We start from the raw sequence: 26,623 nt of genomic DNA, 5'->3' as shown, positions 1-26,623 counted from the left end.
TGTTTTTTAAGTTGTGCGCTTAGGGAATGCCCTGTTGGTGTAAAGTCTTTTTCTTTATAGGCACAACAACCTCAACAGGTCTAGGCTTTCTGGCTTTCATTTACTTTTTTTACCCGCACCTGGATAGTAAGTCCTGCGTACGGGGGATTGGTCCGGATGGGATTTTGGTCCGATCCGTTCGTGTGAAGATCGGCGCCGCTAACAACACACCACCGAGCCGCCTTAAGATACTCTACTGCATAGTCTACAGGATATATTTTTATGATCTTTCGTGAATCAGACTGCTTACTACCACTGTGGGGACACCCTAAATGCGTCATTGTTTGGTTTTGCATAAATAAACATGATTTATTGGATAGAATATTGAAGTTCACTCCACAAACCTGATGTCATTCCTATTGGAGCATTTGAGATGAAGATTCCAAAGTGATAGATTGGGATTTGGAGAATTTGATTCCATTTGTTCAGAGAGGTGGTTAGGATAATGAATATTTTAAATGTTCTTACATTATCTTCTTTACTTCGATTGTAAAAATAATGCTAAATTGGTTCATTTCCAAAATATTTACGATAAAAATGTCCCGAAACGAGTTCCCTATCGCTGAATAAACCATTGTACGGAGCAAATTACAACATCTTATACGGTTTACACAGAAAAAAACCCCAATCGATAAAATAGTGCTAATTTGTTTAAAAAGCAGCCATTCATTATTATTCTGTATAATGAGGCACAAGTTAAATGTTGTTTACTGCAGTGCATCAGCTCGTTTTTTATAACTTTTTTACCCATATCTGCGTATCTCGACAGTTCTCGACGGCATGGTACAACATAAATTTATTGTTTTTCTCTCCTCATGAGCAGCGTACGGTCGAAAAATTCCATTCAAACCATTCCCCTTCTGTTGTACTGCCCGGGTTTCCTTGTTCCACATGATGTTGGGCTTCTGCTAGAAATGAAACGCAAACCTTATACCGCATGTAGGATCGGCGCCAACAGAGCAAAGATTTTGTTCCGGTACCCGTGACATCCATCGATCCGCAACCAAATCCGGTCGAGAGACGCACCATCAGCAGCAGCAGCAGGATGATGATGATGATGATGATACTGCCGTTTCAGAGCATTTGTCCGGAAAAGTCATTATTTCGGTCATCGTCCCTTGCCGCCAGTGGTTAATATTAAGAATGCTTAGGAGTGCTGCTGTTTCCTCTCTGGACCTGTCATAACAGCACCGCAGCATCGCAGAACTAGGGACCGAATGGCCGGATGTACTTTGAGCGGAAGGGCAGCAAAATGAACTGTCACTGCGTTTGTGTTCTGGAAAGATGAAGGACGAGATATGCCGTTGATAACCGCTGAATATCGAATGGATTCTGTCATACACACGAACAGAAGTTATATAAAAATGTGTAGAATCCGTTTCAATTTTTTATTTGATTTAATACTATTGATTAAAATACTTTCGATATAAAATATAATTTTACATTAATCCTATGACGTGCGAACATCACTATATATTACAGTATTTGAACTGTATATTACTATACAAGTCCACAATTATAGTTGCTAGTTGTCGGAAAACAGCATACGACAGACAAACAATCCGTGTGATTCACCGGCAATAAAACTTGGATCAGATTTTGTCATGCTTTTCCAAGTTTGTGCATGAAGGTCGACGGAGCAGAAAAACCACAATTCATCTTCAATCTCATCACACCTGTGCGTTAACCAACGTCAAACAGTGATGACTAATGATATGAATGGTGAAAGCGCTGTTCCGATCAATGTTCGTGTCATAGTGGAGGTACCAACTCCAGTTGGGATTTCATCCCGACGAAGATCTTGCACGAGTTGGATTCGCTTTGCTATTCCGCAGAACATGTTCTAAAATCGTGTAACTATGTACAATCTAAACTTTTCTCTCGGTTTGGATATTGGAACGGTAATAAAGAGGGTTTCTTGTCCTCCGCGAGTCTTTGTGCTGTCCGGTCCAGGGTGTTCGTGTGTGCATACGTGACAGATTTATTTTTAATTCTTTGTCCACAACGGCGGCTTGGTGGTTGGAAGCGCGCAAGGACGAAAATGAAATTTCCATCCGAAGGACATCGGTCGCCACCCTTCGAAACGCTCTGTCCAGCCAATGGGTCGTCCTTTTGCGCTGGTGGTGGCCGGCTTTGTTCTGTGGTTTCAAAAACAAAAAAGGAAACTGATTTCCATTTTTAAAACAACGGCCGATTGTTCGATCAAATGGAGAATGTTCAATACATGGTGGCAATATACCAACTGAACCTTGTGTGAATGTTTTATTAGTTGAAACTGACTATTTATAGCGGCAGAGCGTTTAGTCTTTGGGTTAAACGGAGCGCACCAGCCTAGTCCAGCGACTGGGGCAGTAATTTCCAGAGCACATTAGGTTTTTCCTTTATGTAGTATGATCGAATAAGGAGTGACGTGGTGGTTTTGTCTCGCTCAACCAACGCTATAATTTGTTAACTGTAATAGCATCATGTGGTCAACCACAAATGAGTTCTAGTTGTTTTGCTGAGTAACATCCAGAGGCATTTTTCATGAGAGATGTATGTTCTATCGCCGCTTGCCCAGCACACCGAAGCGATGGGTGTGTGTTTGTGTATAAATTGTCACCATAATTGACATCATAATTAGCACCACCTGGTACAACTGTCGCTTACTTGCGATAAGATGTAGCGTTTTTTTTTTTTGGGTGTGTTAGCACGAGGGAGCGACTGAACCACTTCCTGACGCATATATCGCCACCTACACTCAGACGAAAGCGATGCACGAAAGTTGGCCAAAGCGGCGGAATCGGTGTTGCGTGCTGGCACAACAACACGGCACGACGTCACGAGCTGCCCTTATCAGGTTGGCCAAACATACGCGCGTGAGATATAATGTCCGTAGATTTGTGATGGAGAATCGGCTCACGATTCGTCCCCACCTCATAAAGCCCCGGGGACAGATGGGAGTTGGGTTCTCGTGCTACTTGTTGATTTGCTGCGGTAGTGGTGCCACGCTGCTGGTGTGTCCATGTTTGAACAAGGCCAATAATGCACGATAAAAGGATGACCTCACATTTTGGAGCTTGATTCGTTCCCGTCATTCAGTAGCTCGGTGGTCGTTGGATGTCGGTAACTTAACATTTGGGAAGTGTATTTTCTGGCACCAAAAAGTTGCAGAACTAAATAATTTAACAGTGAAATGCTATATGCCAATGAGCCAATGAAATTCTAAAGTGTGATAATTGCAGTAATCAAGGACACAACATGCATTTAGCAGGAGAGCTGATGTTGGCGCTCGACTTTGTGAGTATTCCACGTGTGTACTTTCCGAACTGATAAAATACTGCCGCCTAGTGTTTGTGGTGAACTAATCTGCGAGCATAGTTCACCGTTTAGTGCTCGGAATCTCAGTGTCCCTTTGGTAATGAGTGCAGATGTCTTGATGTGAACATGTTCAGCCACAAGTCTCTCTCCATACATCTATCAATTCTCTAATCTCCAAATGCGCACCCGCAAGTTTTTATTGCAAAAAAACCCCAACACACACACCGTGAGAGAGGGTCACGATTATTGCACAAACGTTGTCCATTTAAAGCATCTATGATGGGTCGGATGGTAGAGAGGAGTGGAAGTTATGCCGTGCGGAGCGCTGTCGCACCGGCAAGCTCAGCAAGTAGTAAAGGCGCAACACTCGGATCGGTGCCATACCTTGGCATGGTTTATGCATACCGTCGGCCCAACGAACAGCGCGCACAAACTGCTTGTCTGTCACTTGTCTCCAAGGCAGTCATCATCACCTCCATGGTCATGCTCTGTGTGTAGTGTTGCCTTTTCGCTGAAGCGTACCAGTGTTCCCGGTTGGGTCGGGTGCGTTTACCGAAGGTGGCCAATATGGGGTGACAGTGTGGTACGAAGGTGTATTTACTTTAAAAAAAAGAAGACTTTCATAGCGTCCAAGGTATATCTGCTATAATATGATAAACATTCAATTTTTCCGCCAATGCTGCTATTCTAACTGCAAGGTCGACTTCAAACAATGTTCTTTATCAGACAATCAATGACAAATATAAAGAGGTTTGCTTTCGTGGATTTTCAAACAAATTATTAAACCTCTAAAGATGTTGAGATAATAAGCTTGATATATCGACATAGTGTAATCCAGAAGACCCTCTAATACTCTCCTCGAATAGAGCAAAAAACAGCACGAATGAAGTGTGCATTTTAGTGTATAACTTAAATAAATCTAAAATAAGGTTATAACGATCAGCAAACATACATTCCACACTGTACGTATCAAGTGTCCTCCACCGGTTGAGCTATACATTAGCTGTGAACACTGTTCAATCAGCCGGTAGAGGACACGACGAATAACGCATAGGTTGTGCCAACAAAAACATTTCGCACCGTGAAGCGAGAGGCATCTTGCAATGTGGATGCATCCAATGTGCACGTATGTCTCGCATATTGACAGACCAACAAATGAAGAATTGCATTCGACGCCCCTACCGTTGAAATTGCTCAATACAAGCCGCACGTTTGTGAAGGAGTTGATTGAATGTCATCAGCTGTATTTCCAAAGTCATCCACAACACCACATTCCGGGGTGGATTCGGCTGTTATCGCGCCAACCGACATCTGCTGAGTTGTCGTCCAGCAATGTGGCGTTACATTCGGATAACGACGTGAAGCTTTCCAACTCCACGCTCATAAGCGATTAGCCAGAAAGTTACGGGCTACAGTGATTAGTCCACCAAATACAGCACCCTGTACTCCATCAGCTTCGTCTAATTGTAATCAATCGAGTACTCAGTCGAGAGATTTTTTAATTCTCCTCCCCCCCCCCCCCCATTGGGAGTTGGGAGCTGGTATACGCCCGGTTGTGTGATTATTCATGAATAATTGATAAAATTATCTTCAAGGAAATCAGTGGCTTGTGCGCTCGCTGTGCTTCGCACCAGAAGACGATTTGTACTGTTTGCACACCTTTAATCGATGCATCACAGCGCGGGAATGGATCAGGGTGGCGAGATGCAATCAACCGGTGGTAAAGATAAATAACTCATTTCCTCGTGCGCTTCCCCGTGTGTTTTGCCATGTTTAGGTAGCTCGCGACTCTGAGCATCAGCTTTTTGCAGGGAAGCTTATTTGCAATGTGAAAAAATACTTGCTGCACGTGGATAAAGATTTAATGAATGCTGGTTTTGCGAAAGCCCGTGTGCGCTGGCAGCAGCGCGGGATGGAATTCCAACGATGCAAGACTGCCTGGAATTCAAACACTCAGCGCAACTGTTTGCTGCTATATTTGGTGTGTGTTTGTAATAATATTATTTTAATAAGGATCTTGTGATTTTCAATTACTATTTCATTCAATGTCCATTTGTGAGAAGTTCATGTCATGCAGGGCAAACGTTGACGTCACGTTTGCATAATTAAAAAAGAAACTACTTCTCGCGATGTGCAGCACTTCAATTCTCATCGCATTTGTTTTTGTTGATTCCAATCGTCACCCTCAACGCCTCAATCGCTGCCCCGTAACTGGGTTTGGCAAATAATGAACTCTTACTATTTTAACAATAATCACGCTACACTACGTAACGATCGTTACCATATCATCGGCACAACCGGCAGCAGCCGACGATTGGCGATGAGCAGTTCAAGTCACTCTCGAGGCCAGTTGGCAACAACATCCCTCATCACTTCGCACGTCTCTCGCCGTATTTACCGTATTTTGTGATCCAAAAATATTTATCATCCCCAGCGTTTTATGGACATAATCGCATTTGGTGTGGATGGGTTGGGGGACCCGAAACCATTGGTTGTAAAATGTTTATCCAAATAGAAGCAGTGAGTGTGCAGGTTTTTTTTTTTTAGTTTTGTTTGCTCATTACATATACCCCGTTTCAGTCCCTTTTGGCAGGTTCCAATTGCATGCACAATTTTATTTACCATTTTATTCCTCATTCCGCTGCTGACGAATATATACATGGCGAGGCGTTTTATGGAATCGCTGTGCATGATCGGATACTGTTTTTTCTCTTGTTTTTTTTTTTCTCGTCTCCTTTTCTATCGATGGCGCTCCAAAATTCAGCCGGCGGAGCGTCTTTACTTAGAGCGGTTTTGTTTTCCCCCTTTTTTTGCGGATGTGAAAGATCGTGACCGGAATTGATGCCATCCATTGCAATGCGAGGGTTTTCAAATCAGTGCTCGAAAGTGAAATAGCTGAAAGACAGACACACAGCCGAGAAGGTTGCATAAAATTTATGTTCTCCTATGCTGCGGTATGGAGTTAACCCCGAGTCTTGTCGCGTTACGGCACATCGCCTAATAAATGGGTTCTGGTCAAGTAGTGTTTCTTTTTGCAGAGAGGAAACATGTTTAGTAGTTAGATGTGAAGCCACTATACCCAATTGCTGTTTCAAGTAATGCCTAGAGGATAAAGGTGTATGAAAGGCAAGGTGTGACATTGCTTATTACGCAAGGTTACGCATGGCAAACGTGACCGGCGCGTGTTTCTTCGCAGGAGTGATATTTTTATGACTGCTTTAAGTATAAAAAAATGGCCGAAAAGGTGATAAATTTTCGCAGTGCACATAAAATATCATATACGTTCACTCGTGGCAGTAATTGTTTACTGTCTTAAACTATTTGTTCGGTACATCGCTTGATCATCTGTACGTTACTGGACGTAGAGCAAACGTTACGGGGGTATGGTCAAACTTTCATGTGAGGTTATTGTGATAGGTCACCACCGGTTCAACGGCTTTTACTAGTCACAGCAAACGTGACCATGGTTATGTGTGCCCTTTCCAATAAATAAATCCAATATCTGTTGTTTGGTAAGCACCCATCATGCCGGTGCTGCTCGCCTATCAACAGAATTGTTATAGTATGCAATGCGCCTTAACTATTGGGGTATATTCATTTTGAAGATCTTGTTTGTTTTATGTTTTGCTATTAAAATATATATTCTCTAGAACCATTCGGGTATTGTCTGGAGAAAAACTCAGGATTTCTAGAATTTGAAGTACAATGTCCTAAGATAGATTTATCTTTTCTGAATCTTACTCGTAGGAAAGCTGAGTCTGTCCTAAACTTTCTCCACTAATTGCAAAGTTCTGCGAAGGCTTAGTAGAATTCCAAATCTATCGCTACACATGCTAATTCTATTCCCAGGCAGAATCCCGAAACGTCTATAAGCTCGTAAACACCGTAAAAATGAAAATCATGCATAGAAAAAGTGCATAATCCTGGTACCTTAAAGAAAACACCTTCTATAAACCTCGTTTCCGATCCTCAAGAAGTGTAAGAACCTTTTTTGCCTCTTGTCGGCAAACGATACAGAAACGTACAAAATTTTGTTATCAGCTGTACCGTATCGTATCTTGTCGCTGTGGTTTGAAGATGGTATGTGGTACGTGCTACTAACGTATTTCCCATATTGTATGCCGTAGCTACTCACACCAAATTGGAGCCAACCATCACATTCAATATTTGCCCAACGTGCATTGAACCTCCATCATCGAATCTCGCCCTTTTATAAACGTCCAATACACATCGAAATAAAGGGAAGATTAGAAGATTGCTGTTGTTGATTGCCGGCATTGAAGGTTGTTTACAGGGGATTGCTTGCTGGCCCCTGTGCACACCTGACGATTTCTCTGTGCTGTATTTTTGGTTCCGCAGTTGTAAGAGGATCGTTTTTTTTTGTTGTCCCGAAACTGCGTGGGAAATTATGGTGGCAATCCATCTTGGAAAATACAGATGCCTGTTTGAGATTTGTACTGTTTTGTGAATGTGGGCAACGGTAGGTATTATTTTTATACCAAAATAAGAAGGAAACCGTCACATCACCTTTCAATATTGCTGCCATACCGTTGGGAGCCAAAAATACATTAATTATGTACGCCTACTCGCTTCAACCCATCGCAAGCGGATAGGAAATGTAAAGACAATAATGGGGAATCCATTGAAGTGTACTAGAAATTAACCCAAATGAATTTTCAATTTAATCTCCGAGGACACTCGAACCCGACGACAGTTGTGCCCGGTGCAATATTTCATCTTCAACCAGAGCACCCAGACCGAATGCCGAAAACCCAACGTGCATTCAGCATTTGCCTCATTGTAAACCACTTGTTGGTTTATGCTATTTTGAACGGACAGAAAGGCGCACATGGCGCATGGTTGGGTGATGGCGAATTTCATTTATGCTGCTGCTAGTCGATGGTCATGCAATATTTATTTAGGTCTGGGGTGTTGTTGTTGCTTTTTTTTGCTTTTCGGGAGCCTCTATGCCATACACCTTTTGCGTTTTTCTGGACCAGAATCTGTTTGCATGCGCACAGCCCTGCCCCCTCCACGAAGACAAACGTACGGAACACGGTCCGATGGATAGGGATACAGCTTGCAGGGTGTCGTGCTGCTCCTGTTGATTCCCAATTCGATGGCGAAGTGGATTGTTGAATCGATTATGATGCTCCGGCCAGTTTTGCTATTTGCTCTCCGCTACTACACACGGGATCCCGGGGGCGGATGAGATGATGGAACGGCATTATGGGCTTAGTGTGGTACTCTGACCACTAACGGGCACCACTGAAACTGACATAAACTCGTTTACTTTGCTTTAGCAGTGCAGCAGTGGCAAAGTCGGCAGGACGATGGTAGGCTGTTAGCCAACTATTATTATGCCACTGTCAAACGGGATGGACGTGTTTTATCAACTGATTTTCGAACAGGCCCCGGGGGAGAATAGTTGTTGGCAAGATTCGTTCGATACGGGACACGTAATATCGATAAAATAATCGCAGCTTAGTACGAGAGTAGTCATAACATCATGATTTTACTATGTGTCTGTGTGGGTGTGTTTGTTGGCTTTTGATTCGATGTGCAGTTTATTTTGCTCGTAGTCGGAAATCCGTACCGATCCGATCGGTTGTTTTTCCGATGTATCCTGATTTGACGAACTAGCGGTAAATGATGCCATAAAAAATCATGTAAAAATAGAGGAAAAATTTAAGAGAAATTATGCAATAAAATTATGAAATAAATAAAAAAAAATTATGAAATAAATTATGCAGTAAAATGTCACGCAACCTTTATTACAATTTTTTTCGAAAAGGTTTGGTATACATAAATGTCCAGCAATTATGCCTATCGAAACATCAAACAGTACTGAAACCTGCAAACAAAAAATTGCATCCTCGTGTCGTCTCACATACTGACATACATTGTAGGCGAGTCGCGTGCACGTGTGCACACCGGCTGCTTCCTTTGCATTATTCATCAGTGGCTTTGATGTTTAAATTTACCACACCATCGCAGTCATGCATAGACGTACACACATACACATACCCGTACTTCGCATGCGATAGCGGAGCATTGATATAGGTAGCTTCCAGTTTTCTTAAATAGCATCAACAGCCAGCAAAGAAAAGGGCCGATGCAGAGCAGTTGCTATGTAGCAGCTAGAGTTGCAGCATAAATTGCCTATTCATAACGCACAATTGTTTGTTGGCCGACCGGTCCGGGCTCTTCCAGCGTTCCTCCCGTTCCGGTGTATCCGAACGCTGCTCCGCTCGTGCTGCTGCTCTCGATCGAGCTCAATTAACGTAATCTGCATTTCGATAAAGTGAATTGAAGCTAACTTATCAGTACGCTGCTAGCGTCGTCGTTGTCGTGATGATGGTGATTGGTGCCGGGGAGTGTTGGAAAAAAGTGGACACACTGATGTAAAAAAAGACAACGTGATGAATCTAAATTCATTGCCATAAAAAAGCTCAAATTAAAAGATAGCCTATCGCATGCCAATTTCACGTGCAATACTGTGTGTTGGTTGCAAGATGCTTGGCTCACGATTCAATATTCGTTTATCTTTCGCTAAAGTAGCATCGATCAAACAATTGAAAGTATCTTATAGTTAGATAGGTGAATATGCATTTGAATTTCTAGAGTCAGCTACACTGGTACAAATCTATGTCAGCAATGTTACGAAAGATAATGAAGCATTTTACACTCCAGCAGGTTGCCAAATGAGACCTAATTTTACATAAGCGTCACCTTTCGCTTTCATTCGTAAATTGTAGAAGGAAAAACGTTTGCCTAAAACGATTGCTTGTTGTTGGCGTGTTAATCCCAACGTTTTGAATACAAAAAAAAACCAACGAATAGATGGGGACGTACCGAATAATTGTATTACTACATCTACAATTGCATACCATCGCCAGCATCATTAAGCATCACTGCCGGTTTCCCGGTTTCCCACTGTCCTCGAGTAGATATTAGTTTGTGTAACAGCAAGATTCGCTTACGATAAAAACGGTAATCCTGTACAGTCTTTCCCACTGGTGGCATCGTTTGCGTTCAGGAAGCGTTGCGCATTTGGTTAGGAAAAACGTGAGAGCGCCCCCCTAAAAGGAAAAGTTTAACGATCGAGATTGTCGTCTCGTTTGCACAGTTTGCCTTAAATTCATTAAACACTGTGCTTTCTTTTGCGTTCTTCTCGATTGGAACGATTGTAAGACGCTCGTTATGCATGCTTAGAGGGTTCTGGGGGTCTTTCAAGGACAGTTTGAAAAGCGCCAGATGTCGCCATACTTTGTTAGCAAGCGACGACACATGTTGTGGATAGGCTCGCTAGGTTCGCAGAGGTACTTAGATATAGAGAATAACCCATACACTCTATTTTTGGTGCATTTTCTCATGTGGTAAACTTACTCATTGTATAGTAGGTAAGCAATTAAAATATGCTTAAATTATAATACCATTAAAGAGAGAGTTCAAGATTTGTATTCGTGTTTAAAAATATGTGCTATAATATCTTTTGTTTATAATCCAAGAAAAGTGATTTTATTACGCAATTTAAAGAAGCATACATCTTCTTGGGGGCGTCGCTATACACTACTGTGTACTTTTCTCAAGGAGACGCCCAGTAGTTGAGGATCAAGAACAGGGCCTTGTGGATAATTAAAAAAACATAATTATCTAGTTGATATGCAACGATTTTAACGTTTGTTTTACGAGATTCCTCATACAGCTATAATAATTCTCAAAATCGTTATCGAAACGACAAGATTGGCTTGGTTGAGATTTAATAATTACTAGGGAAATCCCATGAAAGTTTAACCATAAAACCTTTTTTTATTTTGCGGATTTAAACAAATTATGCTCACTTGAATTATGTCATACTGATTTTTTCCCCATTTTCTCCTATGCACAGATGTCGGGTGAACAGTCTTTGGCCCCGCGGCCTCATCGGCCAAAGTCGGACAAGGAGCGCAAAATCGGCCATCGGAGAGTTGGTGAGGGTGGCGAAATTACGTACAAGAAAATCCAAACCACCACAATTATGGGCTCGATTCAGCTCGGTATACAACATACGGTTGGCAGCCTCGCATCGAAACCACGGCGTGATCTGCTGATGATGGACTTCTGGGAGCTGGAAACGATATCCTTTCCACCGGAAGGCTCCAGTATGACACCCGCGCACCACTACAGCGAGTTTAAGTTTAAAATCTACGCTCCGATTGCGTTTCGGTACTTTCGCGACCTGTTCGGCATTCAGCCGGACGATTTTATGGTAAGTTTCCCGTCCGCCATTTGGAACGGCTCCAAATCATTGTGTCAAACTAATGTTTTTTTTTTTCGTTACAGATGTCTATGTGTTCAGCCCCGTTGCGGGAACTGTCGAATCCGGGTGCTTCTGGTTCGATCTTCTATTTAACGGATGACGATGAGTTTATCATTAAAACTGTGCAACACAAAGAGGGAGAATTTTTGCAAAAATTGTTACCAGGGTAGGCATCATTAGCGAAAGATGTAACGCTATGCACGCAAAATGATCTAATATTTTGTTATTTTCTTCTTCTCAGGTACTATATGAATCTAAATCAAAATCCCCGCACGCTTTTACCGAAGTTTTTCGGTCTGTACTGCTACCAGTGCAATAGTAAAAACGTTCGATTAGTTGCTATGAACAATTTGCTTCCCTCTTACGTGAAGATGCACCTCAAATACGATCTCAAGGGTTCTACGTACAAACGAAAGGTAGTGTTTTGACTGCTCGATAGAAATGTAGGCAAAGAATCATTGCGCTACATTTAATTTAAACTCCTTTTTTACAGGCCAACAAAGCGGAGCGATCGAAATCGTCACCCACGTACAAGGATCTAGACTTTATGGAGCATCACCCAAACGGACTGTTTCTTGAGGCGGAAACTTACAGTGCGCTGATCAAAACGATCCAGCGAGATTGTCGGGTGCTAGAGTCTTTTAAAATTATGGATTACTCGCTGCTCGTCGGCATCCACAATCTAGATCTAGCGGTAAAGGAGAAACAGGAAGCGGCGGCTAAGGCACGATCTGAAGGTGAATCGGACTACGAAGACGCACCAGAAGCGGACCAGTACATGGTACAGGAGCGGGAGGAACAGCGAACGACAGCCCTAAACAGGAGCAGGTAAGACTGTGTAACTGGCCACCCTAGAAACCTATATATGTGCATGTATATTTGCTTGCGAAAGAGCAGATATGGTTTGTCGCGAAAATTTAGCGTGTGGCTGTATTATGGTTTCGCTACCAGCTGATGTCGCTATGATTTGGTTTCGGTTTTTGCACTGCTATTCAGATAGTTTTTTGTACAAATTAACTACATTTTAAAATTGCATAGCTTTTCGACAAGTTTGCTGGCGGTGATTTATTAAAAAGCATTATCTATTTTGCATACAGTGATTTTTCGTTACAATACAGAAGCCTTTAGGATAATGTTGAATGAATATAGAAAATTTCCAATATTTGAAAGTTTTTCTATTTTCTTCAGCTAATCTTAAAGTAAAGTAAAGTAATAATTAGTAAAGTTCATTAAAGATATTTATTTTTATTTGGTTATTCTTTTTTATCGCGTTAATACTAGCTATTGACATGATTTGACTGTTATAAGTGCAATTTAATTTTATTCCAAGTTCCCATGTGTTTACTGTGTTAAAAACCCAAGAAAAGAAACGATATTTGAAGCTGAACATTCGGCTTCAAATATTGTTATTTTCATTTTTTGTAATACAATACAACGCGGATACGATTTAAGAAAGCGAATATTTAATAGCTATACAAACTCTTGATTTTGATGTATATCATGTTTTATTAAACTTGTGTTTATTAAATAGTCAAATATATTTTGCCATAAGTGTATAGAATAGTAGAATTTTTTGCACCTACACTTCCAAAGGAACACATAACAGGAATACTACGATACCGTGATCGATGAACACAAATAATTAGCCCAGCTTCCCAAATCTACTTCAAAACATGCAAACTATTAGGAGAACATGTTGAGAAGTAAGGGCTCTTTTATTTAAAATGTTACCGATTATCAGGAATAGCAAAAGGGAGTGTTGAAACCCCTCAAAATGTTAGTTATTTAATTAACCGCCTCTATTTGCTGATCCATTTATAAATTTTTCTTTTTGTTTAAGTGTTGATTTTCCATGGAAAAATTGTGAAAGTTGGAAAGCAGTTGGTCAATATAAGACTTGATATTTAAATTTACACTTATAATTGAACCTTGGGACGCGCTCGTCTGATGAATGCTAAAGACGAAATGTGTACATTATGGGGTGAGGGGAGAATGGCGTCACATCATTTCACAATAGCATACAGTAAAAGTGATGACCCTTGAGTTATAGAACTGGTATTATAATGTTTTCTACGAAAAAAAGAAAGAGGGGAATTCTTCGCAAAACACTGTGCATACTACACTTACAAGCAATCTACCAAACAACCACCTGCACTTGATGTCTTGATTTCCCAGGATATTTGCATCGCATCTAATACCCCATGTGCCATGTCCATTTCTGTCGCCTGTTTGGCTTTGTTTAATTTCCCAAACCTTTTTTTTCATTATGATCGACTCCAATGTATAAACCTATCGTTTATTTATGAACAAACCCTTGTATGCCCTGCCTCCATCGTTACTGCCTTTGTTTGTGCGTCTTAATTTCGTTACTTGTATGTCCATTTCAAGGGATTGTCCTTATGTTCTTCAGATACACAGAAGTCAATTCGAATGCATCTTGAACAAAAAAATAAAATTACATTACTTTGCCGATTCATTCCCATTCTTTTCGTCCATAGAGCGATTGTTATACTAGCTGTTTCAATTAAACTTTTCTGTTAGATGTAGCACGAATCTGGGACAGTGTTTGTATCACAATGGTCGGTTAGATTGTAAAAAAGATGCAAATATTAACGTAAAGAGAAAACTTACTGACGGGTGCACCTTGTTCGTTTTTATTCTTCTCCCAATTTCCATCTTCCTGACGGTATAATGGATTTTTTTATCGGTACACAGGCACACAACCTACGGAAAGATGCTAATTAGGTATGATGACCCGTCTCGATGTGTGGACAGTAAACGTTTAGTGTTAGAGTTAATCATTCACATTTTCCGTATCAATTCCATTTCGTACATTTTTCGTGCCCGGATGTAAAATCTAATGGAGACGCCTGGTGTTTTTTTTTATTTGTTTGGTACAAAAAAGGGGTTGGAATCGGAACTATCTTCCATTAAAGATAATATAATTTCGCTACATTAACAGTATGTTGGAATAAAATTCATAACGGAGTACAGTTTACCTAGGCATCCCGAGTACACCAGTGTTGATAAATACAGGAACAACGGAATCGTGTAAAGTGTTTCAACTAAAGTTTCAAAGCTGTATCAAACAGCCGGAAGTGTAGAGAAATTTTTATTTAACGTATTTCATCGCATATGTTTCACATATCCACAACGTGGGTTTGGTTGAAACGTTCCAAATGTCAATAAAGTTTACTAATATAGCGTTCCACATCACCTTCATGGATCCCACAGGTCTATCAACCGGCAAAGGCTTGTTGCGCATTCGACAGCAATGGAAAGTATTCAAGCTGAAAGCGAACCTATCGATGAAGAGGATGATGTCCCGTGAGTATTCAATGCTATCATTTCATCCATCAGACAGGTATGATTAACTGTGAACCATTGTTTTTGTTTCTGTTTTGCTCCCTTACAGTCCCGGAGGAATCCCTGCACGCAGTGAAAAAGGCGAACGACTATTACTTTTCATCGGTATCATCGATATTTTGCAGTCGTATAGGTTAAGGAAAAAGCTTGAGCACACGTGGAAAAGTATTATTCACGATGGTGTAAGTATTATAGCGGGATTAGGCGAGTTGAATCACAATTTAAAATTTTGTTTTTGGTTTACTTTTCATTTCAGGATACCGTGTCGGTGCATCGGCCTTCCTTCTATGCGCAACGCTTTCAGGAATTCATGGCCAAAACTGTATTTAAGAAAATTCCCTCGCGTAAGTAACACCTTCCATTATCGATCCGTATCGAAAGGCAATACGAATACATGTTTCTATTAGGTGCTAAAAGAATTGATATCATTCAACTGAAGAAGAGAAAACTGCTGTGCTCTTTTTATGCCCAAACCAACCAACAACAACAAAAACGAAAAAAAAACACATTTCCAAACATTCCATGCGCCTGATAATACGCTAATGTGGTTATTTTGTTAACGTTGTAGCATATACAGTGTTCCGAAAAAGGAACTATACAACATTTACTAATCCCTACTCCTCTTTCGAAAAGCAGCAACCAAAACTACATTCTGCATTTGGCAATCTAATAGTTTTTTTTTATCTTCTGTGAATGTCCATCTAATTTTAAAACTTTTTAAACCACCTGTACCTCAGTAGAGCGGCTGCAGTATGGAATGTAACATAATTACCGACCATCATTGGTAACTTTTTAATCCTGTCATCGTTCTTCAACAGAAAGTGAAATCATTAGCTGAATTAGCCTGTACAATGCTAACGCTCTTTTTCCTGGTTCAATGTTAATTGTGTTTTTTGCGTGTCTACGTTTCTTGTATTCGAACTCTCATTCATTTAATATTTAGATATGTAAAACCGTCTGTCGTTAATTTATACCGCACCGTCTGGAAAGGTAGAGAAAATCTGTCGTTATTTATTCTCTGTTGAAGGGTTTAGGTTGTGGTTTGCGGGTATTTCCTATATGTTGCCATCCTCTGTACTGTGGAGCGGTTACTAACGAAACTAAATACAGAATCGCACACCTACACGCACTCACACAAACACACCCAATACTCCGGTTCAGAAGTAACAGAGAAAAAAAATGCATTATTTTATCGTTATTGCCTACGTTATCACTGCGATGAGGTATATCAAATCTCTGATCTATATTTCTCTTCTTGCTTCTTGTTCTCTTATCTCTCTTTCTCTCTTTTCTTACATATTATGTAATGCAAAACATGAAATTTCACACAACGCAAAAATTGTTCCAACAAATTACCAAAATCCGAAAATACTGACACACTACGTTATTGGTAACTGTACAAATCAACGGCCTATGGCGTGTAACAACACCAAACCAACCGCAAATTTCTGAAACTGATCACGACTTGTGTTAAATGAATCTTAAAAAAAATCTCAAACAATAATATCTTGCCAACAAATCAACCTTCAATACTATTAACGCAAAATATAAACACACCAGTGGATCTGCCCGAGATCAAGGGCAATCATAGAAAATTTCGCACGTTGGTCACCAGCTACATAGGTAATCTAACATCATTCTCCTGTTGTTTGTTACGTGTTTAATATTTGTTTTTGTACTGAACTTTCCGCTATTCCTGTAACCGAGTTTCTTTCGATCGCTATGCTCTTTTGCTTCCGTAGTTCAAGGAAAACGGTCAGCTATACTGACTATATATTCTCGTTTTTTTTGACTTTGCAATGTTACTGTGTTTGCTCTACCTTAAATCTGTAAAGCTTTTCTTGTTTCTTTCTTTCTCTTATTTTCATTTCCTTGGGAATGTTACTTCTAATATATCCTTTCTTCAAATTAGCTAATGTTTTCCGGTAGTGTTCGAACCAACAGGAATGAATGTGAATGGGAATGTGAAAGTACACGTTTCGTTATACTTAACCAATTTCTACAATATTTCTTTATATCGCTGTTTGCAAATTTGATGTGTTTGTGTGTGTTTCTGATGCTTTTTTGTATTGTTTCTCTCATTTTTTGCGTCGAGGCAGTTTAGGCTAGTCTAAACTGAATAATTTTACTAATTTTTTTTTGTGGAAACACTTACTAAACCAATCTTTGCTATGCTACCTGGCTGTGGCATTACGTAAATAAAACTTACTTAAATTGATATAGTATGCTTGCTAACTTAGGTAATTTTCAACAAGACTTCTATAACAAACCGGCCAACTTTTTCTTGCAATTATCGTTTTACTCATAAATCATATGGATCAATTAAATTGGCTGGTTCTATCGCTTAATGTGTTTCATTAATAAAACAAGCAAAAAGTCATTAGCTTTAGCTCTTTGATAAATACCTTTTCCAGTTCCTTTGTTACCCTTGCAAAACCATTCACTTTTATTGTTTTTTTATATATTCGCTCTTGTTTTCGTTAGCAACTCTTCGTTGAGTAGCAGCGATTTTTTATATCTTGCGTTGCAATCATTTAGAAGATGCATCTATAAATAAATTTTCATACCCTTTTTGCTGTAGTTTGTGCACACCATATGAAAATTACACATTCTTCTTACCCAAATCATTTCTAGATATGTACAGCTTTCATGTTTTTAATTCCTATTGTTTTGTACCATGAAGTATATCCTCCCCCTAGTGGTCTTTCTTACATTATCAACAATTATAGTTTTCTTGGCAATAAATATTGTTTGAAATGATTTTGACAATAGCTCAGGAGTGAATTTGTTTGTGTTGCTTTGGGATTATATAACTGCTGCTAAACTTACTTTAGTGCTACCGTTACTTAACTCAGTCTCAACCATTATTACCACTGCCAGCAGAAGAGACGAAGAAGCGTGGCTCCTAATCTAAGCATATTGTATCGAAGATTAACAATTATTTGATCATATTGTTTTTTCTCTTTTTCTTTCTACTTTTTTTCTTTTTGGTTTTTTTACCTCCAATCTCAATCGAATCCGTGTGTTCTTCTCAACCTCAACCACCACTACAACCACCTTCAATCCAATACGTGATCGTGGCAACTACCAACCACCTTTCGACCACCATCACCACTACCCTACGCCATCTTCTACTACTTCTCCATCCAAAATCGAATCAACGTTCGGCTCTGTTTGTTGCGCTTTTTATCGGTTCTATTTTGGGCTCAAATTGAAACGATTAAAAAATGAAAACAAATTACATTCTTAAAAATATACAATGGAAAAACATTCAACCCTTCCATATGTAAAGCGCTAAAACATTCACCATCCAAGAGAAAAAGTTTATCGAAAGCCGCACAGAGAGCAAAAAATGAAGAAACAGATAGTCAACGTAAGTGTTTACCTTTGTTTGAATTTACTTTTAAGTTTTACCATAACGTTTTAGAAGGGATTTTTCTGGGTTATCCGTTTTCCTCCCTTTTTATGTTATACTACATTTTATTTTGCTTTATAGTATAGTTTAAAGTTGTGATTTTGTTTGCCATTTTAATGCATTTATTTTCCATTTAACCTCCTATCCTAGTTTGGTTTGTAGCAATCGTTCATTAGTATCCGTCCATGTTGTCGATACTTCGTTATTTATCGTCCAGTTTGCTGTAAACTCCGCGTAAACCTTGCGTGTTCCCTTCTTGTGTGTTTCGTTTATGAAAAGATTCAGAAACCTAATCATTTACTGTGTATTTTTCTTATTCGTGTTATGAACATTGTGTTCGACACCGTTTTCCCTGTGTATGTTTGCCCTGTGTTTCCCCGGGACCTGTGCTAATCTCTGACCTATGACTACATTGTTGGTGGTCAAAATAAAATGTCAACGTTCCTCATTTCTCCGTCACTTCCTCAAGATTCACTGCTGCTTCCAAAAAAATTAAGGGACCTAGCCCAACGCAAATGTGAAATCGGTATTACGATACCTGTTTGGCTTTGCATTTGTCTTTTATAATTCAAATTTAACGAAAGCTTTTAAGTGATATTAAGAATTGCTTTGGCTGCTAGCTGAACTCATTGCTATTCTAACCAGACCCATTACTTTCGTTTGGAAATCTCTGATGTCTGAAGCACATAACTTTGTTTTTAGATTTTGATTTTTTCTTTGAATTTTGTGTTATATATTGATTACACCTGTCTTCATTTGTTCAGAAATTATTAACTATATCATCAAAATTCTAGTTAGACTAGTTAATGTCTTTTACATTACGTTTGACGAAGATTTATTTGAGACTTTTCCGTTTGCAATAAGCACGTCATTCAGGTAACTGAGAGCCGCATTTATTATCTTAAATAAAATATTGAAAATTTTTAGTGTTGCAATGAATCTTGGGATTAAAGAAGTGTACTATGTTGAAATGCCTATTCAGACATGTAAACCACTGTATCACCCCTCACCATAGCTACTTTTTAGTCCATTATCTTTTCCCTCATCAAAACGCCTAACCTTTCATTGCTGATCAAATCGAAGCATTTACTAATATCCCTTCCATTAAGTACAGAAGAGCATAAGCCTAGCGCCTGCGTCCCTGTCGCATAGTAAAAAGCGATTAAGCAGTTTGGTTTATTTGTTTAATGGTTTGAAATTTTAACGCATGACCGAAATGCAGGAATTCGCTAACTTAAATACGCTACTCGTTTCACCGTGTTTTACATTATGCGCCACCTATCGTTCTATTTCCCGTGCTCAATGTCTTCGTGCAAAACTATCTTTTCACATTCGAATCTCTGTCCCGAATCTATATTCCCGTATGTTCTTCTCTTATTCTTGGACGCTTCGCCGTCCCGGTAATGTTAAATGTTCTGTCCGGCTCTTTACCTACTCTCACACACTCATTTCTCAGTGTATCGATATGTCACGGTTTACTATCTACTATCATGTCCGTGTACTCTGTACTATCGTCTTTTGTTTCCTTTCTCTTCTAATGATACTGTCATCTGTTTTTTTAAATCTTATATTCTTAATATATTCGGTACACTCTCTATGGACGTTTCGCGAGGAGCGTTCTTCCAATATAAGTACTGCACTGAAAAGTAGTGCCAAAGTCCCTTGTAGTGCCCCTTTAGCAGAGCGTTTTGTTTATTGTAGATAATTAATTGTGCTATTTGTTTGTTCTTCTCCTGTGGACACCACGAATGTACAGCCGTAGCCGGAAGCTCCCATCAGCATCATCACCAAAATCAGCAGTTCAACCCCACACAAACGCATTTCAATCAACAGACTACGGGGACTCCCAAATCAGGTAACTGACATGTACTAATAAATCGTTTAATAATATTTATCCTTTCTCGCTGCTCAACTAAACTCCTTCTAGAAAGTGGAGCTGCGAGTCGCTTGATAAAAATAATAATAATATTACGATTTATTTGTCGCCTAATCCTAACAGTTACCTAATGTACAATTTATAATATTACTACTGTTTTGCCATTACAAACCTAATCGCTGTGCTAATATAACACTATTTTCTCTGTTTGTCTGTTTTCCCTTTTTCTGCGGCTTGGATTAAAATCACTAACTTCTGCTTAACGATCGTTTTAAATGTGTTGTGTTTTGGGTTGTCCAATCTCGCTGGCACTCGCGCAGATGTAGATACTTCCTCGAGTGTGCATACCGCGACAACTATCACGACCACGTCCAGTAGCAGTGCCGGTGCGGGCGGTGTTGGCGGCAATGGTAAAACGGTTGGCGGTGGTGGTCTTGCTACCGGCTCGAACAGAGCACCGGGCGGTGGAAGTGCATCCGTCACACCGACTAATATGCCACCGCTCAAAAAGAAAACGACTGTTGTAAAGCAAAGCGTTCCGCCACCGGTTCCACCACGCGGTTCGCCCAAATTCCACAAGACGAGCGGTGCAGGGTCGGGCCGGCCCGGTGGTACATCCGGTTCGCTACCCAGTCAGTCCAGTGGCCACCGGGGACGGTCTAGTGCAGGTGTGTGCCGGAAGAGTGTGTTGTGTGTGAATGTTGCTCATTTTGTCTTCAGTTCTTTTCCGTTGTCGTTTTGTTGCGTGTGCCATTATGTCGTAGATTGTTGGTATGAACTTCTCCCTGGTTGTATTATAGTACATGGTTATTTTGATTACCATTTTGTTGTTGTGATATACCTCTGCAATCATTTTTTTTTCTTTAATGGAAAGTACTCATAAATGTTGTTACAAATATTGCAATTTAAACTTTAACAATTTCCACCTACATTCGCATGTAAATCAATTTACCGATCTTCTTGACTGTTGACAATCCATTTATTTTGCTTCTATCGTGTGTTTCGATTCAGTACATGATTCTGATTGATTTCGCAATGAAACGTTTTAAGTGTTTTATTTTCTACTTCTATCCTTTACTTGTTTATGTTGATGAATTTCTTTATCGTTCATAGCATTATAACCATTAATTCGTTGAAGATAGTGCATTTGTTTTCCATTGCCTCTTTTGAATTGGTTCATGTAGCAAAGTACGAAAAAAGAGCTTCCGTAAAAAGCAGTTAACTTATCTCACTAGAAGGAGGCGAACGAGAAGCAACATGGAATATAAAAACCTTAAATAGGTTAATTTATCCAAATCATTATGTATACTTTCCCTCTTCTACGTCACTTGAGTTTTATAAGTATTCGGAATTATGGTGAAATTGATCTGTTCTCGTTGGTCTCCGTCTAAATCGTGAGCATATGTGCTCGTTAGCGATATTACACCGTGCTTCTGACAAACAATCGAACACAATCCGTGCAGGTAAGAGGCAACGCTCGTCTCCACGTGGTGGTGGTGGCAGTCGAGGCCCAATCTCAGGAGCATCCGAGCGGAACAAGGATACCAAGGATGGTTCAACTCAGCCCCGTTCGGTTCGATCGACGGCACTCGATCCGCTGCAGGAGCAAGAAGCAGGAGAGTTACAGCTGCTACCATCGCCTAACAAAGTGCTCAGTTGGCTGAGCAGCAATGATTTCCGCGTGTCGGAAAACGGGGACATTCTGTCGGATGAACTTGCAAATGAAGTACAAACATCGGACAATACGCAGCATGTTGACGATCAGGAAGTTTCTGTCCCACCATTGGTGCCCAAGGTTATTGCTGTTAAGCGAAAGCAACCGGCGGCCAGTTCAATAGCACCATCTAATGTGAAGGACGCGACGAAAGCTTTCGAACGGCTGTCGATTCGAAGCGGTTCCTCGGTGCAACAAATGATCAGAAACTTTGAACGAACAGCGGCAACGACAGTTGTAAGGTCGGAATCTATGTACTCCAGAGTTCCTAGTCACTGCACATCCAAAGAACCTGTAGTTGGCTTTCCATTGGTGCGTCGTACTACAAGAACGCTGCCATTAACAATACCAATAATCAAAGAGACGCTTCTTGAAGATGAAAATAACAATAATCGATTGGTTACAGTACAAGATCATAACTGTTCGGCATTTGTATCTATGGCCGAACGATTGGAACAGGACAACGATCTTACCGCACACGAAAATGACCAGTTAGTGTTAGCAAACTTAAAAAATGTAGTGAAAGCACGGCGAGAAATTTTTAATACCTCGCCCGAATCAACGTTGGAAAGAAAACCACGAACAATCAAGCGAATGCATCAACCAAATGGTGACATTATGCACAGAACCGACCCCGTTGCTAAATATAAAACACAAAAACTACATGAATCCGGTGCATCAAAAGTAAACCTAACAAGCTCGATTACGCAAGAAAAACGTCATCCTGCAACATCCCGCATAGAGCAGGATGAAATTCATAGAAAGATTCAAGAAATCGAAGCTGAAATACGTCAAAACGAGGAGCGCCTTAACCGAATACCGTCTATTAGATTCACCCGCCAGGAGAGCGTGAACGTAGCAAGCAAACCAACACTAACGACTGAACGTACAGTTGGTCCTTGCCGTAATGAAAGCTTCCTTTCACGTTTAAAACCTAAAACGCACCACCTTACTTTAGTCAACGGGTTGGTGGATGGTATCGGAAACTACGACATGGAAGCTACGACTAACAATCACGTTCGGTTTCTGCGACAGGAGGAAAAAGTGTCCATTATTCGACGGATCGGATTACCCTTGGACGAAAACCACAACCTGGAAAGCTATCTAGAGCAGTTCAGTCTGGAAGGAGAGTTCGTTTAAACTCGACGACCCTCAGTGGTCCACTATATCCGATCCTGCCCATGTTCCCACTTCTGTTCTGTAGATTCGCTTGATCGTTTTCAACCGTCATTTCAAACATGCTCCAAATTTCCCCACTTTCGCTCGCTCTCTGTCTGTCTCTCTTGATCTTTCTCTTCTCTCTTGAATTTCAAGCTTTTCCGAACGTATGTTGCTTATCAGCTTGGTTGTGATTTTAGTTTCGGTTCGCTGGTATTTTTTCGGTTGAGGTTAACTTTATTTCCCAAATATAAGGACGATAAACTGCCGAGACTCTTACGTCAACATGATCCGCTTGAGCTTTTGGTTATTTTCGTGTGTTTTGTTATTCTCCTTGTAGTATCTTAGTAATTTTGTTTCGTATACTATGTTTCGTATTCTTTCGGGCTCAGTATATTTATTTTTTCACATTAAACTTAACCTTCGAGTGAATTTTTAATTGGGTGCATTAGATATAAGCTAGTTAATCTTTTTGAATAAATATTGTTCTCCCCTTTTATATCTTTTGATTATCTGTAACTAAATTCGAGGCGTTTTTTCAGGATGTATTAGGGTTCCTTATTTTATAATCAATATATTGAAGTAAAGAAAGTGATACACTGAACTATCAACTACTACTACATTATAATTCTGTTTGGGTCGAAAAATAAATCTGTTGCATTTGACTCTTCTAATCCGCCATTAAACGTCTCGAAGGCCGTTAAACTCCCAATAATTGATCTGTACATATTTTTGATGAAGTCGTTGTAAGGCAGCAGGATAAGAACGATTCTCACTGCTACTTCAGTTTTTTATTTTTTCCGTTCGTAGTTTTTAAGAAGATTTCATTTTGTTTGTTGTTTAGTTTGACAAACGTGGCAAACCAACTTAAGCTTTCTATGACTATTTAAAGCAAATTGAAATTGAAAAACAAACGAAAAAAAACAATACCAAACTTAGACGCTTCGTATCTCGTATCTGGCTAGGCACATCTCCTTCCTGTTCTTCCACTCCTCCTCCCGCTTTTGACGACATCTCCGAGCACGGTAGCAGTAGCCATCGACACTCGTCGGATGATAAAACGGGCAGCAGCAGCGGAATTGGGAGTGCCGGCGCCAGTGGCATCGGAGGCAACGGTCACGGCAACGGTGGCCACGGGGGCGACGGTATCGGCGGCGGTGACGGTTCCGTCGATAGGCGGAGCACTTCCTGTCGCAGTGATAACTACAAAGAAGACTCAATAAGGTATGTCCCCGTCGTATGGCTTTTTAAGCAAAGGGTGTGGGAATGTCCGTTTGGTCTCTCCCTCCACTTCCGGTTTCCTTCTTCTGTGTGTGTTTATGTTTTATGGTGGACGTCTCCTTCTACCGACGATAATTTGTGCTTTCTATCCAACGTTTCCTTTTGTTATCTTGTCGTATAGAGTGTCTCCCCCCGTCTTAGCTCGATGCACTCTCAAAATTCTCGTAATCCTTTCGTAACCGTGTGCATTTGTGTTATGGGTTTTCTTCCTTTTCTATTATCCCTTCGGAGTTATGTGTAGGCTTGGAGGGGTACGAATTGTTTAATTGCAGTGTCTTTTCACAGACGTTAAATCATTTGAAATGTGAACCAAAAACTAAATCGTATAGCATGGCTTGGAATTTTCGGTTCTATTCAGTAAAAATAGGGGAAAAAAGTATTCCTACTCACATCCAAACATTGTTTTATCTGCATGAGAATATTGTATTTGCAAGGCATGTACTTTTATTCGTTATTGTTTTATCTACATTTATGTTTACTGTTACTAATCAATTGAAACTAACCCTTTTCGCTGCGTGTCATGCCTTTGTTTTGATTTATCTCTTCATATCTGACCGGTGCGTTCGTTTGTAGAATTACAAAACCAAAATTACTTTGGGATGAATTGTATGTCGATTTATTTGCGATCGCGCCTCATCTTTCTTCTCGCCCACATATCCTTATATCCGGGTGCTCTGGTTTAAAATCATTTCTTTTTCTCTTGTTTTGTTATAAAAAATGTTTTTGATAGTGAAAATTAATTTATTGTTTATTTATTCTTTCTTTGTTTTCTCTCTTTCTATATTCGTCTCGGTTCTCGTCTATGTTTTGCCTGCATTACTTCATCATTCCGAATGATGCTTCTACTTCCCGTGCCTGCAACAATGTACTCCTGAAATCACCAAAAACCGAAAAATGTTCGAATCTGTGCACGCTCTCTATTCCCGTTGGACTATTGTGGAATGTGCTTGCTGCAACAAACCGGACAATGATGATGATGATGTCCACCACACCATCACATGCGCCCACCATTGAACTTATTTTCTATCGCTACTTCCACCACTCGTGGGATGTGTTCATACCAAAAATCATCCCCTGCACATTTCATTTGAATGCGCTACTAAAACACTCGCCTCAAACCTGCACAACGGAATGATGTATCCGTCAATGTACACAACCAACGTGCGACAAACAGTATATCAGAAATAAGATTAGAAAGTCATTTAGCAGTCGAATCATCATCCAATAGCAATTACGGCTCGCGGGGGGCCCTAGCGTCGGTCGAAGGGTCGACCCCAACGTGGACTGAAGGAACGCCCAGCTTTACGGATTCGAGCTCGAGCGGTGATATTGGAAGTAAGTGTGTGAGACGTGTTGCTAAGCAGCTGGCCCTTAACTTTGCTTATCAGGTAGCATTAACGATCGTTTTTTCTCATGTTTTTAGCATTCTCAGGCCATTCCTCTCCGATGTCGGATCGGGATCGCCACAAGCCCACGGTCGAGAAGGCGCTTAATTCGCTCACATCGGAAATGGTAAGCTTTTCGAACAAGTTCCACCAGCTTCATCATCACCACCATCATCACCAACACCAGTACCAGTACCACTCCTCCTCCACCTCATCGGTATCGTCCGCTTCGGGGCATAACCAACGAAAGCAACAGCAGCAGCAGCATCAGCTTCACAAGCAAGTGATCTATGTAAAGAACAGCAGTTGTTCAAGCATAGACCAATCGGTTCACCTTCTCGGTGGGGGTGGCGGCGGCGGCGGCGTTGGAGGTGGTGGTGTTGGGGGTCTGATAGGTAGTACCACCGTTTTAGGAGTGGGTGGTGGCATTAGCAGTGGCCGCAGCAGCCCGCTGGTGATGGTCCGTCGCGTTACGTCGACCAAGATTAGCGAAAGTACAACGTCGCTTAATTCTTCCGGTGCGGCTGAAGATGATACCAGGCCGAGCGATGTTGGCCCAGCAGGTCGTTTGGGTCCTGCTTCTGCTACTTCCCTCCAATTGTCGATAAGTTCCGATCACAACCACCATCACCATCAAACCCAGCTGCGCCAAAACGATGACGGTGCTGATGGAGACACGAATGGAATGAGCATGTCTTCCACCTCGGGACATGGTAGCGAGGGCAGCAGCAATGGTTCGCTGACTGAAACCGATCGCAATGCACTGCGCCAAACGCGCGAAGAATGA

General features: G+C 40.6%; 2 protein-coding genes across 2 annotated transcripts in view; both read left to right on the top strand.

Annotated features, from left to right (window-relative positions):
* Window positions 1-23,152, top strand: part of LOC128715598 (uncharacterized) — a 32,479-nt gene extending 9,327 nt beyond the window's left edge. The window contains exons 3-15 of the mRNA XM_053810506.1: window positions 11,231-11,590; window positions 11,665-11,807; window positions 11,883-12,057; window positions 12,135-12,469; window positions 14,357-14,386; window positions 14,876-14,968; window positions 15,057-15,189; window positions 15,264-15,351; window positions 16,568-16,630; window positions 18,300-18,380; window positions 20,179-20,277; window positions 20,619-20,966; window positions 21,762-23,152. Of these exons, the coding sequence (XP_053666481.1) occupies window positions 11,231-11,590; window positions 11,665-11,807; window positions 11,883-12,057; window positions 12,135-12,469; window positions 14,357-14,386; window positions 14,876-14,968; window positions 15,057-15,189; window positions 15,264-15,351; window positions 16,568-16,630; window positions 18,300-18,380; window positions 20,179-20,277; window positions 20,619-20,966; window positions 21,762-23,152 (3,339 nt within the window). The remainder of the gene's footprint in view (window positions 1-11,230; window positions 11,591-11,664; window positions 11,808-11,882; window positions 12,058-12,134; window positions 12,470-14,356; window positions 14,387-14,875; window positions 14,969-15,056; window positions 15,190-15,263; window positions 15,352-16,567; window positions 16,631-18,299; window positions 18,381-20,178; window positions 20,278-20,618; window positions 20,967-21,761) is intronic.
* A 385-nt stretch (window positions 23,153-23,537) lies between these two features.
* On the top strand, window positions 23,538-26,623 carry LOC128716260 (putative lysozyme-like protein). Its single transcript, XM_053811181.1, has 4 exons — window positions 23,538-23,561; window positions 24,192-24,394; window positions 25,626-25,786; window positions 25,875-26,623. Exons 1-4 carry the CDS (start codon window positions 23,538-23,540, stop codon window positions 26,621-26,623), a joined length of 1,137 nt encoding a protein of 378 aa, XP_053667156.1.

The sequence above is a fragment of the Anopheles marshallii genome, chromosome 3, assembly GCF_943734725.1.
Source record: "Anopheles marshallii chromosome 3, idAnoMarsDA_429_01, whole genome shotgun sequence".
Lineage (NCBI taxonomy): Eukaryota > Metazoa > Arthropoda > Insecta > Diptera > Culicidae > Anopheles > Anopheles marshallii.
This window is presented reverse-complemented; position numbering and strand designations above follow the sequence as displayed.

Coding starts and splice junctions, on each gene's coding strand:
- LOC128716260 (XM_053811181.1), top strand. CDS start 23,538: ATGTTTCGTATTCTTTCGGGCTCA. Junction 23,562..24,191: donor TTCGTATTCTTTCGGGCTCA/GTATATTTATTT, acceptor GACATCTCCGAG/CACGGTAGCAGTAGCCATCG. Junction 25,787..25,874: donor CTCGAGCGGTGATATTGGAA/GTAAGTGTGTGA, acceptor TCATGTTTTTAG/CATTCTCAGGCCATTCCTCT.